The sequence below is a fragment of the Argentina silus genome, assembly GCF_951799395.1.
Source record: "Argentina silus genome assembly, chromosome: 21".
NCBI lineage: Eukaryota > Metazoa > Chordata > Actinopteri > Argentiniformes > Argentinidae > Argentina > Argentina silus.
Window position 1 is genome coordinate 507,278 of NC_139675.1, and position 14,726 is coordinate 522,003.

Consider the following 14,726-nt stretch of genomic DNA (forward strand, 5'->3'; position numbering starts at 1 on the left):
ACACACCGTCTGTCATTTATACAGCACATTTCATACACGGAGGAAATACGACACACTTTATTCAGGAGATATGAGCAAAAACAGACAAAACCAAACTGTCGTACCGCCATGGACGTGGAAACAGTATGTGACAGTTTGGTCATGTGACCATACTGGTCGAGCATCAAGTGACCTGCACCTGTTCATCGGGCCAATCAGCACAGCCTCTCTTTGGCCCCGCCCACTCCTCTCACCAATGTCTTGTTTCAGACATTCCTCCGTCATTCTGTAGAGCAGACTCACGTTTCTCCTCAACAGACGGTTGAAACATTCACAAAATGATGTCGTCCTTGGAGGAGCGTCTGCTGTGTGGATTGACTTCCCTTGGCCTCTATTTAGAATCTAGTCTCCTCATATCCCACAATGCACTCTGATATTAGCCGTTAGCAGTATGACCCTCTTGGTTTCATCCCTGTAGGTGAACTCTGACCTGTCTGTGAACTCTGACCTGTAGGTGAACTCTGACCTGTGTGAACTCTGACCTGTGAACTCTGACTTCTGTGAACTATGATCCCTGTGTGAACTCTAACCCCTGTCGATGAACTCTGACCTGTGTGAACTCTGATCCCTGTGTGAACTCTGACCCCTGTAGATGAACTCTGACCTGTGTGATCGCTGACCCCTGTGTGTGATCGCTGACCCCTGTGTGTGAACTCTGACCTGTGTGATCTCTGACCTGTGTGATCTCTGACCCCTGTGTTCTGCCCTCCTCCCTGTAGGTGACGTGTCGCCCATCAGCATGTCTCCCATCAGCCAATCCCAGTTCATTCCTCTGGGGGAGATCCTGTGTTTGGCTATCTCAGCCCTAAGCTCCGCCCACCGGCCTGTCACTCAGGACGCCCTGATGGAACACCTGGCCACCAGCTTCCCTGGTAACAACACTCCTTTATCTATCCATCCCTCCTTCTCTCCTTTATCCATCCATCCCTCCTTCTCTCCTTTATCCATCCATCCCTCCTTCTCTCCTTTATCCATCCATCCCTCCTTCTTTATCCATCCATCCCTCCTTCTTTATCCATCCATCCATCTCTCCTTCTTTCCTTTATCCATCCATCCCTCCTTCTTTACTTATCTATCCATCCCTCCTTTCCTTTATCCATCCATCCCTCCTTCTCTCCTTCTCTCCTTCATCTATCCATCCCTTCTTCCACCCTTCTTTCCCATCCATCAAGCCCCTCCCTCCATGGCCCCGTCCCCCTGTGAGGTCGGCCAATCAAAGTCCTTGTTATTGACAAGCCCCTCCCTCCTCTCAGACAGCAGTGTAACATCTGGCAACGTCACGTTGGCATGGCAACTCTAACAGGATGATGTAATGATAGTCAGTAGGGACGCTTCCATAGTTACCGCATCCAGGGGCAGGGCTATACCTGTGTCACAAGTACCACAGCATTACACACCATCTCTCTCTCTCTCTCTATATATATATATATATATATACATACACAGTTAGGTCCATATATATTTGGACTCTGACACAATTTTTGTTATTTTAGTTTGTTTTGTTATGTTTACCAAAACATAATCAAGTTACAGTTATATAATGTTATATAAATATGGGCTTAAAGTACAGACTCCCAGCTTTAATTTGAGGGTATTAGGAATTACAGCTCTTTAATATGTAGCCCCCTCTTTTTCAAGGGACCAAAAGTAATTGGACAATTGACTCAAAAGCAGTTTCATGGACAGGTGTGGGCGATTCCTTTGTTATTTCTTTATCAATTAAACAGGTAAAAGGTCTGAGTTTGTTCCAAGTGTGGCATTTGTATTTGGAAGCTATTGCTATGAACGCACAACTTGCGGTCAAAGGAGCTCTCAATGCAAGTGAAACAGGCCATCCTTAGGCTGCAAAAACAAAAAAAATCAGAGAGATAGCAGCAACATTAGGAGTGGTCAAATCAACAGTTTGGTACCTTCAGAGAGAAAAAGAACGCACTGGTGAGCTCGGCAACACAAAAAGGCCTGGATGTCCACGGAAGACAACAGTGGTGGATGATCGCAGGATCCATCACATGGTAAAGAAAAACCCCTTCACAACATCCAGCCAAGTGAAGAACACTCTCCAGGAGGTAGGCATATCATTATCCAAGTCTACCATAAAGAGAAGACTTCACAAGAGCAAATACAGAGAGCAAAAACTATTCATAAGCCTCAAGAATAGAAAGGCCAGATTAGACTTTGCCAAAAAACATCTAAAAAAGCCAGCCCAGTTCTGAAACAGCATTCTTTGGACAGATGAAACTAAGATCAACCTGTACCAGAATGAAGGGAAGAAAAAAGTATGGAGAAGGCTTGGAACGGCTCATGATCCGAAGCATACCACATCATCTATAAAACATGGTGGAGGCAGTGTGATGGCATGGGCATGCACGGCTTCCAATGGCACTGGGTCACTTGTGTTTATTGATGATGTGACAGAAGACAGAAGCAGCTGGATGAATTCTGAAGTGTTTAGGGATATACTGTCTGCTCAGATTCAGCCAAATTCAGCAAAGTTGATTGGACGACGCTTCACAGTACAGATGGACAATGACCCAAAACATACTGTGAAAGCAACCCAGGAGTTTTTTAAGGCAAAGAAGTGGAATATTCTGCAATGGCCGAGTCAATCACCTGATCTCAACCTGATCGAGCATTTCACCTGCTGAAGACAAAACTAAAGGCAGAAAGAACAAACAACTGAAGACAGCTGCAGTAAAGGCCTGGCAAACCATCACAAAGGAGGAAACCCAGCAGTTGGTGTCCATGGATTCCAGACTTCAGGCTGTCATTGCCTGCAAAGGATTCTCGCCAACGTATTAAAAGTGAACATTTTATTTATGATTATGTTAATTTGTCCAATTACATTTGAGCCCCTGAAAATGGGGGACTGTGTATAAAAATGGTTACAATTCCTAAACGTTACATACAATATTTTTGTTCAACCCCTTGAATTAAAGTTGAAAGTCTGCACTTCAATTGCATCTCGATTGTTTCATTTCAAATCCATTGTGGTGGCGTACAGAGCCAAAATTATGAAAATTGTGTCAATGTCCAAATATTTCCGGACCTAACTGTATATATATATAACTTGCTGAATATAATATATATATATATATATATATATACACACACACTGTATATATAACTCTCTCTCTCTCTCTCTCTCTATATATATATATATATATATATATATATCTATATATCTATATCGCTCTCTTTCTCTCTCTGTCTCTCAAACTTTAATTCATCCCCATGATGCTTTTTTTTTTTCAAAGAAGGCTTTTAAAAGAAGAAACTAATTGTGTGTTCGTCTGTGTCTGTGCATGTGTGTATGTGTCTGTGTGTGTGTGTGTGTGTGTATGTGTGTGTGTGTGTGTGTGTGTGTGTGTGTGTGTGTGTGTGTGTGTGTGTGTGTGTGTGTGTGTGTGTGTGTGTGTGTGTGTGTGTGTGTGTGTGTTCCCAGGTGTCCCCAGCCCCAGTGGGGAGGTGCTTCGTCACACCCTGAGCATGCTGGTGAGAGAGAGGAAGATCTACCGGACCTCCGAGGGCTACTCCATCGTCACGCCAACCACCTACTATGTCACCCCCTCGCTCATCAGAGCACACAGCAAGTGGTACCACCTGGAACAACAACAACATCAACAACAGCAACATCAGCAACAACAACAACAACAACATCAACAACAGCAACATCAACAAAAAACCCAACGACAGCAGAAACATCAACAACATCAACAACAACAACAACAACATCAACAACCACAACAACAACAACAACATCAACAACAACAACAACATAATCAACAACAGTGCACCTCCCCCCAGTCCGGCACGGTCACCCCCTCCCCCCCCGGCTGCCTCGTCTCCACCAGAGACAGAGCCAATCAGAAGCCCCCCCACAGCGAATCCTACTCCACCCATTGTGAGCGCGAAGCACCCCCCCCCCACAGCCACCACGGCCCCCCAGCCCCCCCCTCCAGCCTGAGGAAGTCCCCCAAGGAGGGCAGGAGGAGAGGTGACCCACCCTCCTACCCCGAGCCCCCTCCTCCCCCAGCTCCCCCTGCTCACACCCCCACTGACAGGACCAAGAGCTCCGCCCCCCCCTCCTCCTTCCCCTACAAGTCCGACTCTCTGACCAAGAGGAAGGAGGGGGGAGGGGGGGGCCGGGGTGGGGTCAACGGGGGCGTAGTCAGCGGTGGCGTAGTCGGTGGTGGGATAATTGGTGGTGGTGTAGTTGGCGGTGGGGGCGGGGCCGCTGGGGAGAGGCAGGCCCGGAGGTTCGGTCTGAAGCTGTTCAGGCTGAGTTTCAGGAACAAAGACAAGTTGAGGCAGCTGGCCACCTTCTCTGCCCAGTTCCCACCGGAGGAGTGGCCTCTGAGGGACGAGAACGCCACGCCCACCTCCCTGCCTGCCGCTGCCACACCTGGGGCCCCGCCCATCACCATCCCCCGCCAGGTAAGACTCTCACTCTACACTGTTATAGATAGACGTATTGCTGCGTGTGTGTGTGTGTGTGTGTGTGTCCTGTACTATAGATGCTTTGTTAATACAATACAATAAGTCAATTGCAGGAAATTCAACCCCAAATTGTATAGTGTGTGGTGTAGGAACCGGGCGCAGAGAGGAGACCAGACAAGGGAATGCAGTTGAAAGGCAAAGACACTTTATCCACAGACTAGACAGAAACAGACTTAGGAAAATAACAAACCAAAGAACCGAACTAAATAAACGAGAGCACGGGCGACGAGGTCCTATGACAGGACAAAGAGGACCATGAGAGACAAGCCACACTGGGAGATACAAAACACAACTTAAATAGAAAAGGTCATAATGGAATAATAGGTGCACCTGTTGTGCTAGAGTTCATGAGGTCGCCACTGCCACCTCCTAGTGACCATGATGGAACCAAAGTCCTCCAGGTGGCGGCCCGAGTGGAGACGAAACAGCGGAGGTACTTCTGGAGCTCTTGATTGGTCTGCTCCGTCTGGCTGTTAGACTGCGGATGGACACCCGAAGAGAGGCTCACAGACACCACCTCGGACATATAGAGCCTGTTAACGGGACCTCACGGATTCAACATGTCCCTCAGCATGTCAGTCACCAACGCCTGGAATACAGTGGGCGAGTTAGACAACCCAAATGGCATGGCCAGATATTTCCTCTCGGATCCTCACCAGGTTGTATGCATTGTGGAGCTCCAGCTTGGTGAAGAACTAGAGGGTGAAGAGTTAACGCCAAGGCAGAGGACATCAGAGGCAGAGGGTAGTGGTTCTTAATTTCATTCAGTCCACTGTAGTACCACGAAGAAGAAACCCGCACCAGCTGGAGAAGGTCGAGGGGCGGATTAATCCTCCATGGCCGCTGATTCTGGGCCCGAGGGAGAATACAGGCGACCCCGGGTAGGTGTGGAGCCAGGCAGGGGGTCTGTGGCGAAGTTGGGGCGACCCGAGTATTTGACACACTGACCTATTATCCTCCTTGAGGAACGACATTCCATTCTGTAGGCAAATCTGTGACACATAGTAAGTTTATGAACTCATTTACTGCAGAGGGTGAATAAAGACGCCCAAAAAAATGCTGCAATGATGCTTCATTTTGTAGCCAATCAAAGTGTTGTTGCTCGGTAAATACCACATAAAACACTTGGCCACTCTTTGCAGTTGGTGAGTTAAAGAGAGATTACTGAATCTTCATGAAGTGCCAGTGTAGCCTAGCACTTGACAGGAAGGGCATCCCATTGGACAGAAGCGCTGGACAGGGCATCCCTGAAGACAGAAAGACAGGAAGGCCACATGTAAGACTAAACACACATAATATTTTTCACAACATTTTCTTTGGACTGTGACCTAGCTGCTGTGAAACTTGGGAACCATGTACATTTCTTCTTTTGGCTCTACACTACAAAAGTAGGATTTGATCTCAAACAATTACTATAGGTTTAAATGAGAGATTCTCAGCTTTTATTTGATGGTATTGGTGTATATATTGGTTTCACCATTCAGAAATGACACCACTTTTTATGCATAGTCCCCATATTTCAGGATACCCAAAAGTAATGGGACAGATTTATGAAATGTCCAAATGAAGCATTCATGTTTAATATGTGGTTGACAATCCTTTGCATGCAATAACTGCCTGAAGTCTGCGACCCATTAACCCCACCAGACACTGGGTCTTCTCTGGTGATGCTCTGCCAGGCATGGGGGTCTTCTCTGGGGGTCTTCTCTGGTGATGCTCTGCCAGGCCTGGGGGTCTTCTCTGGTGATGTTCTACCAGGCCTGGACTGCTGCCATCTTCAGTTGTTTGTTTTGAGGTGTTGATGTAATGTCATGTGATGTGTCTCCAGGTGGAGATGGAGATCATCCGGAGGATCAACCCAGAGCTGACGGTGGAGAACGTGGCACGCCACACGGCTGTGATGCGGCGTCTGGAGGAGGAGGAGCGCGCCAGGAGACGCCAGAACGCCGGCGCCGGGAGGAGGAGCCGAGGACACCACCGCCGCCCGCCACCACACGCCAAGACGTCCCGCTCACACAGCAAGACCACGCGTGCCTCCCGTTCCCGTGGCGACGCCTCTGATGCCTCCAACGTGGACTTTGCGGCGGCGGAGCGGGATTACCGTGACTACCGAGACTACCGCTTCTTCAGCCACTCGCTGGTGCGTTCACCGCGGGAGGCCACGTGCACGGTGGAGCGGCGGCGGGGGGGGCGGGGCCACTCCGGGGGGGGCGGGGCTTACCTGGTCCATAGTAACCCCAACATCGCAGAGTCGTCCCACGCCCCTCCCGTGGCGCCCGAGTGGGACGTGTCCGGTGAGCTGGCCAAGCGCCGGACGGAGATGCCATTCCCCGAGCCATCCAGGGCGTCGGCTGGCTCCCGCCTCGTCCAGCGCAGCCACTCCCACACCCAGGACCGCCGCTCGCACCACGAGAGGCCGGACCAATCAAAGGAGAGGTCGCGCTCCATGGACAACGCCCTGAAGGGAGCCCCACAGGGGGGAGGGGGAGGAGGGGCCGCCTCGATGGTGGGGGGCGTGGCCTCCTCCATGGGGGCATCGTCCGAGGACTTTGGTGGTGGCGGCGAGGACCGCGGATCCCGTTACCACACGGACGACGGGACTTTACTACACGGACGACAGAAGTCGTGTCGCTACTCCAGGATCATGTTCTCCGCTGCCCGGTTCTACTCGGAGAGGTGTGTCCCCGAGGCTGGGGGGGGGAGCTTGGAGGCCACTGGGAGGAGCCTGGAGGCTGGGGGGAGGAGCCTAGAGAGGAACCAGAGCAGGGACAGCCTGCCGTCCTACAGCGACCTCAAACCCTCCCCCGACCAGTACTCCAACGAGACCGTCCTCTCCGCCCCCCTGCCGCTCCTCTCCCGGTCGGACCGCGATGCCCTGACCCGGCGCGGCTCCCCGGCCGACCGCCACACCCCTCACCTGCCCTCTCCGCTCTCCCTCCCCCACCTCACCTCCTCCCCCCACCTCCCCCCTCCTCCTCACCTGCCCTCACCCCTCTCCCTCCCCCACCTCCCCCCATCCCCCCTGGTCACGGACTACACAGACGACGACCCCTCCTCAGCCAAGGAACACGCCTCCTCCGGCACCGTCAGACCGACACCCAGCCACACGCCAGAGCCTGCCCCCAACGGGCGCCTGATGCAGCACCAACACAACGTGGACCCTGGGGGAGGGGGAGGAGGGGGAGGGGGAGGAGGAGGGGGAGGAGGAGGAGGAGGGACGGGGAACAGGAGGAAGGAGATCTTCAGCAAGGACACATTGTTTAAACCTCCCCCCGGTGCCCCGCCCCCTGCTGGCTATACAGAGAACTACAGCAAGCCTGGGACACTGAGGAAGACCCCCCTCCTGCCCCTAGCCTCCTCCTCCTCTTCCTCCTCCTCTTCCTCCCCAGCAGCAGCAGCCCCCGATGCTCCGGACCCACCGCCGCAGACCGCAGGTACAGCTGCCCCCCCCCCCTCCTCCTCCTCAGCCCCCCCGCCCCCGCAGACGGCAAACCCCCCCCCCCCCTCCTCCTCCGCATCCCATTCTGCCTTCGACTACTACAACGTCTCCGAGGATGAAGAAGAGGAGGAGGAGGAGGAGGAGGAGGAAGAAGAGGTGGCACGGAAGGAGGCAGTGACATCGTCAGAGGTTAAAGGTCAGGTGGAGGGCGGTGCTGGAGGCGGAGTTAGCGGGGTGGGGGGCGTGGCCATGCAGTGGCTGCTGCAGCGAGAGGAGGAGGGCCTCCAGAGGAAGTTCGAGAATAAGCTGACACTGCTGAGTCCCCGTGGCGGCCCACCCTCAGGCCACGCCCACTCCGCACGCCTCGACAGCATGGACAGCAGCAGCGTCACTGTGGACAGCGGCTTCAACTCCCCCAGGTCACATGTTTATTCATTTATTAGTATTTATTATAATGTAAAAATGTATTATTTACTTATTTATGGTTGCAGTTTTGACACCGAGTACGCCTTTCATCTATAACTCTACATTATTGGTGTTATAACTGGATTATAAGTTAGGCTATTTTTTTATTTAACTTTATTTTAACGGGGAATCACGTTGAGACCAGAGTCTCTTTTTCAAGGGAGCCCTGCAATACAAGTGATGCAAATAGACAAGAAAATGCACAAAACAAACAAAAACAAGATCCAATTTCATACGAAACATGATCCCTCAATCTAAAATGCCCAAGTGGTACGAGAGAGTCTAGTTTTAGTTTTAGTCTAGTAGCTTGGAGCTTCTTCCACGTTTTCGGACCATACTGGCTTAAAGCTGTTTTTCCAAGAACTCAAGGGACCTCAAGAACTAACCACTCCTGTGATCGGGTGGAATAACTAGTGGTTCTATCGTTTAGGAGTGGACCTAAAATGGAACCCTGTGGCACCCCTTTTAGACTTGACACCATCCGCTACTTTAGACTGAGTTCTACCACTGAGAACCAATCATAGGCACCCTCATCCAGACCAATAGACATCAGTCTATTCAGCAGAAGGTGATGATCAACTGTATCGAATGCCTTAGACAAATCAATAAATAAAGAGCAATAAAAATGTTTTATCCAGAGCACTAACAATGTCATTTACGACCAGTGATGTCTCTGAGACGGCACTATGACCAGGTCGAAAGCCAGACTGATGCAGATTCAGACTTTTCTGAAAAAGGACAGAAGTTGAGCATTTACCAAGGATTCTAATATTTTCTGTAAACATGAGAGCTTTGAGTTCAGCGATAGTTATTATATGATATATGATAGTTATTATATGATATATGATAGTTATTATATGATATATGATAGTTATGACATATGATATGATAGTTATTCATGTTATCAGTGTCTCTCTCCGTTGAGGAGTGGCAGCACATGGGCTACTTTCCATACTTTAGCAATTGTCCCAGAAATAAGTATTATAAGTATATATAATAAGTATAATAAGTATTATATAATAAGTATTTGGTTAAAAATATGTGACAACGCTGTCACAATAAGATGTGCTGCGATGTGTAAAAGAGCAGGATCCCGTCAGTCCGCCCCAGCGGACGTTTTAGTATTTATGGTCATTAAAGCATCAATGACTTTCCCGCCTGTGAACTGTTTAAAAGAAAACCTTTGACGCCCACTATCCAACAAACTACTACTATGTGATCCAGGCCAGTCAACACAATGTACTGCCATATCACCTGACTGCTTCCCAACAGCAGGGGTAGAATTAGACATTTCAAAGAAATATCCAGCAGAAATTAAATGTTTATTAAAAGCATCACCTATTTCCCTTTTGCCAGTAATAGGACCAGCTTCAGTCATGATGTGATGGGCCAGGGTGGGCCAGGACTAAGTTTCAGACAGTAATAGGACCAGCTTCAGTCATGATGTGATGGGCCAGGGTGGGCCAGGGTGGGCCAGGACTAAGTTTCAGACAGTTTTCCAATGTAGCTGTGCAGCTCTCCAGTACCGTCAGATGGGGAGTTAGTATGGTGGGTAGATTTAGCCTGATCATAACCATGCACCTGTTTCTTAATTCTCTAAAAAAGCAGCCAATCAGGGGTCCAATCAGGGGTGCAATCAGTCTGTCTAGCTTTGGCCCTGACCCCATTTCTTTTTTTGACAGTTTCAGATAGTTCAGGTGTAAACCAAAGATTGGCTCTATCTTTCACCCGTAACCTCCTATATGGAGCATGTTTATCTGTGACGGAGTAAAAACATTTGAGAAGTCATCAAGAGCCGACTCAGGTTCAGTAATGGAGGATATAGGAGATACTCTTTCTGGGTCACGTAGATAGAAATGTTCATTTACGTTTCTGAAATTCCTTTTGTTGATGAGCGTGACCGTGATTTCTGTATTCTTCCATCTCTAATTCCTGCAATAGTAGAGTGATCATTGACACCCTGTGCAAAAACTCCACTGGTTGTGTACTTAAGGTGTCTATTAGTTAGTGTAATGTCAATCAGAGTACATTTAGACACATTTTTCAAATATGGTCCTCTCGGTTTTGATATTAGCTGTGTTGATATTACCCCTCCCCCCCACCACCCCTCACCCTTTCTGTCAGTCCCGAAAATATTGCAACCAACAATAGATATGTCATCATCCGATACGGATTTGCTTAACCATGACTCTGAAAAAATGAAAATGTCCGCATTAGGTAAGAGAAGATAAGTTATTATTGTATATTGTACACGTTATTTACAAAACAACTGTTGTTAAAGGCAGACTAACAGTGAATTTTTAAACTGCTTTTTAAGTTAACAGTTTGAACCCTCTCCCCCCACCTCCTTCTCTCTCTCCCCCCCTACCTCCTTCTCCCCCTCTCCCCCCCCCCCACCTCCTTCTCCCCCTCTCCCTCCCCCCCCACCTCATTCTCCCCCTCCTACCTCCTTTTCCCCCTTCCCCTCCCCTCCTACCTCCTTCTCCCCCTCTCCCTCCCCCCCACCTCCTTCTCCCCCTCCCCCTCCTACCTCCTTTTCGCCCTTCCCCTCCCCTCCTACCTCCTTCTCTCACTCCCCCTCCCCTCCTCCTCCCCCCTCCTCCAGGACCCGTGAGAGCCTTGCCTCTAACACCTCCAGCATCATGACGGAGAGTAACAGACGTCAGAACTCTGCAGCCTTGAGCCCCCGTCACATGACCCCCGGTCATCTGACCAGCGTCGGCCCGCCCTTCAGCTTCCGCGCTATCCCACAACCCCCTACTTCCACGCAGAAGGACAAGCTGACCAAGCCCCCGACCCTGGCCTCCATCACTAGCGTCTGACAGACAGACAGGCAGACAGGCAGACAGACAGACACAGACAGACAGACAGACAGACACACAGACAGGCAGACACAGGCAGACAGACACACAGACAGACAGACAGACAGACAGACACACACACAGAGAGGCAGACAGACAGACAGGCAGACACAGAGAGGCAGACAGACAGACACAGACAGGCAGACAGACAGACACAGACAGACAGACAGACACACAGACAGGCAGACACAGGCAGACAGACAGACAGACAGACAGACAGACACACAGAGAGGCAGACAGACAGACAGGCAGACACAGAGAGGCAGACAGACAGACACAGACAGGCAGACAGACAGGCAGACAGACAGGCAGACAGACAGACAGACAGACACACAGGCAGACACACACACAGGCAGACACACAGAGAGACAGACAAGCAGACAGACAGACAGGCAGACACACAGAGAGGCAGACAGACAGACAGACACACTGACAGACAGACTGACAGACACACAGACAGACAGACAGGCAGACAGACAAACTGATAGACAGACAGAACGACGGACAGAACGACAGACAGACGAACTGACCTCAGGCGTCTGACGGATGTACGGAGGGACTGACAGAGGTGGAGGAAATGGGAGGGACCATGGAGGGGATTGGGGGGGTGAGGAAGGGTCTCGTCGCCCCCCCCCCCCCCCCCCCCCCCTCTTTCCTTCCCTGGGGATGATGGGACTGTTCGTGACACTGGCGTGACTTCCACTTACTGTTCCTGCCGCTTCTAGAACACTCTACTGCAAAAAAACAACAACAACAACAACAAGAAAACTAAAATATCCTCCCCCCCCACCAGGATGTGGCTGGCTTGGGACTGAAATGATTGTTGTTATTTTGCCTTTTCCAGAATTCCTGGATGTTGGCATTGGAGTGTTGTTGCCAGGAGACAAGACAAAGACTGTTGGGGGAAGCCAACCCTAATGGTGCATTCATGACACCATGTCTGAATTACGACACTTTGAAATGTTTGATTTGGAAACTCGTACAAAGATAATACCTGAGTTTCCAACCTGGAGGGTATCAGAATCCACCAATGGGAAGCCTAGGTTAACTTTACCTCTGAGGTTCCTAGTCTCCGACCTGTCTTGACCTTTAGACAACTCCCGTCTGGGAGACTCCGCTGTCAACACAGTGTTACTACGGCGACTGGAACTGGTCACCCGGTGATGACACACAACGTTACCATGACGACCAGAGACACAGCCTCCTGAGAAGCGGTGAACCAGGAAGAGGTTCAGAGGGTCTGATATGTGTAGTGCAATGCAAAGTATTCTAGTTCTATCCTTCTATCCCTATGAGTTCTTTATCAAAGTATTCTAGTTCTATCCTTCTATCCCTATGAGTTCTTTATTGTTACAATCATGTATACTCAATTCTTTTAAGTGTTTAAATGACCAAATACTTGGAGAAGAAAAAACGTCATTAAAAAGAATAATGTTGAAATGAGAATTTCTGAATGGCAAATATTTGTTTATTTGTTTGTTTGTTTTTGGGTTGAATGATTACACGTTGTCATGGAGATGATGGAGCACTAGTGTGCCACTGAGTGGTGTTTAATTACCATACCTGTCACATAATCTCATCTTTAACACACACACACACACACACACACACACACACACACACACACACACACACACACACAGTTACTGTAGGTGGTGTGTGAGGGTTTGCCTAGGTGGATGTTGTGGTTAGAAAGGCCAGGTGTTTATCTGTGTTTGAACCACCTGTGTTTCCTCCCACAGACCAGGTTAGTTAGTTAGTTAGTTAGTTAGTTAGATACCGTAGGAGATGATAGTTACTACAGTAGACCAGGTTAGTTAGTTAGTTAGTTAGTTAGATACCGTAGGTCCTACGGTATCTAACTAACTAACTAACTAACTAACTAACCTGGTCTACTGTAGTAACTACCATCTCCTACGGCGTAGGAGATGGTAGTTACTACAGTAGACCAGGTTAGTTAGTTAGTTAGTTAGATACCGTAGGAGATGGTAGTTACTACAGTAGACCAGGTTAGTTAGTTAGATACCGTAGGAGATGGTAGTTACTACAGTAGACCAGGTTAGTTAGTTAGTTAGTTAGATACCGTAGGAGATGGTAGTTACTACAGTAGACCAGGTTAGTTAGTTAGTTAGTTAGTTAGATACCGTAGGAGATGGTAGTTACTACAGTAGACCAGGTTAGTTAGTTAGTTAGATACCGTAGGAGATGGTAGTTACTACAGTAGACCAGGTTAGTTAGTTAGTTAGTTAGTTAGTTAGATACCGTAGGAGATGATAGTTACTACAGTAGACCAGGTTAGTTAGTTAGTTAGTTAGTTAGATACCGTAGGAGATGGTAGTTACTACAGTAGACCAGGTTAGTTAGTTAGTTAGTTAGTTAGTTAGATACCGTAGGAGATGGTAGTTACTACAGTAGACCAGGTTAGTTAGTTAGTTAGTTAGATACCGTAGGAGATGATAGTTACTACAGTAGACCAGGTTAGTTAGTTAGTTAGTTAGTTAGATACCGTAGGAGATGATAGTTACTACAGTAGACCAGGTTAGTTAGTTAGTTAGTTAGTTAGTTAGATACCGTAGGAGATGGTAGTTACTACAGTAGACCAGGTTAGTTACTTAGTTACTTAGTTAGTTAGATACCGTAGGAGATGGTAGTTACTACAGTAGACCAGGTTAGTTAGTTAGTTACTTAGTTAGTTAGATACCGTAGGAGATGGTAGTTACTACAGTAGACCAGGTTAGTTAGTTAGTTAGATACCGTAGGAGATGATAGTTATATTTATATTTTGTATTATATTTTATAGTTAGTTAGTTAGTTAGGGTTAGAGTTAGTTAGTTAGTTACTTAGTTACTTAGATACCATAGGGGACGGTAGTTACTACAGTAGACCAGGTTAGTTAGTTAGTTACTTAGTTAGTTAGATACCATAGGGGACGGTAGTTACTACAGTAGACCAGGTTAGTTACTTAGTTAGTTAGATACCATAGGGGACAGTAGTTACTACAGTAGACCAGGTTAGTTAGTTAGTTAGTTAGATACCGTAGGAGATGGTAGTTACTACAGTAGACCAGGTTAGTTAGTTAGTTAGTTAGATACCGTAGGAGATGGTAGTTACTACAGTAGACCAGGTTAGTTAGTTAGTTAGTTAGATACCGTAGGAGATGGTAGTTACTACAGTAGACCAGGTTAGTTAGTTAGTTAGTTAGATACCGTAGGAGATGGTAGTTACTACAGTAGACCAGGTTAGTTAGTTAGTTAGTTAGTTAGTTAGATACCGTAGGAGATGGTAGTTACTACAGTAGACCAGGTTAGTTAGTTAGTTAGTTAGTTAGTTAGATACCGTAGGAGATGGTAGTTACTACAGTAGACCAGGTTAGTTAGTTAGTTAGTTAGATACCGTAGGAGATGGTAGTTACTACAGTAGACCAG

At 48.3% G+C, this 14,726-nt stretch overlaps 1 protein-coding gene across 1 annotated transcript in view; it reads left to right on the forward strand.

Annotated features, from left to right (window-relative positions):
* LOC310820930 (storkhead-box protein 2-like) overlaps window positions 1-11,262 on the forward strand; it is a gene marked incomplete at both ends in the record, with an annotated part of 18,818 nt that extends 7,556 nt beyond the window's left edge. Inside the window, 5 exons of the mRNA XM_083692771.1 lie at window positions 759-911; window positions 3,482-4,473; window positions 6,365-7,439; window positions 7,578-8,394; window positions 11,046-11,262. Coding sequence (XP_083548897.1) covers window positions 759-911; window positions 3,482-4,473; window positions 6,365-7,439; window positions 7,578-8,394; window positions 11,046-11,262 — 3,254 coding nt within the window. The remainder of the gene's footprint in view (window positions 1-758; window positions 912-3,481; window positions 4,474-6,364; window positions 7,440-7,577; window positions 8,395-11,045) is intronic.
* Window positions 11,263-14,726: the final 3,464 nt, after the last annotated feature.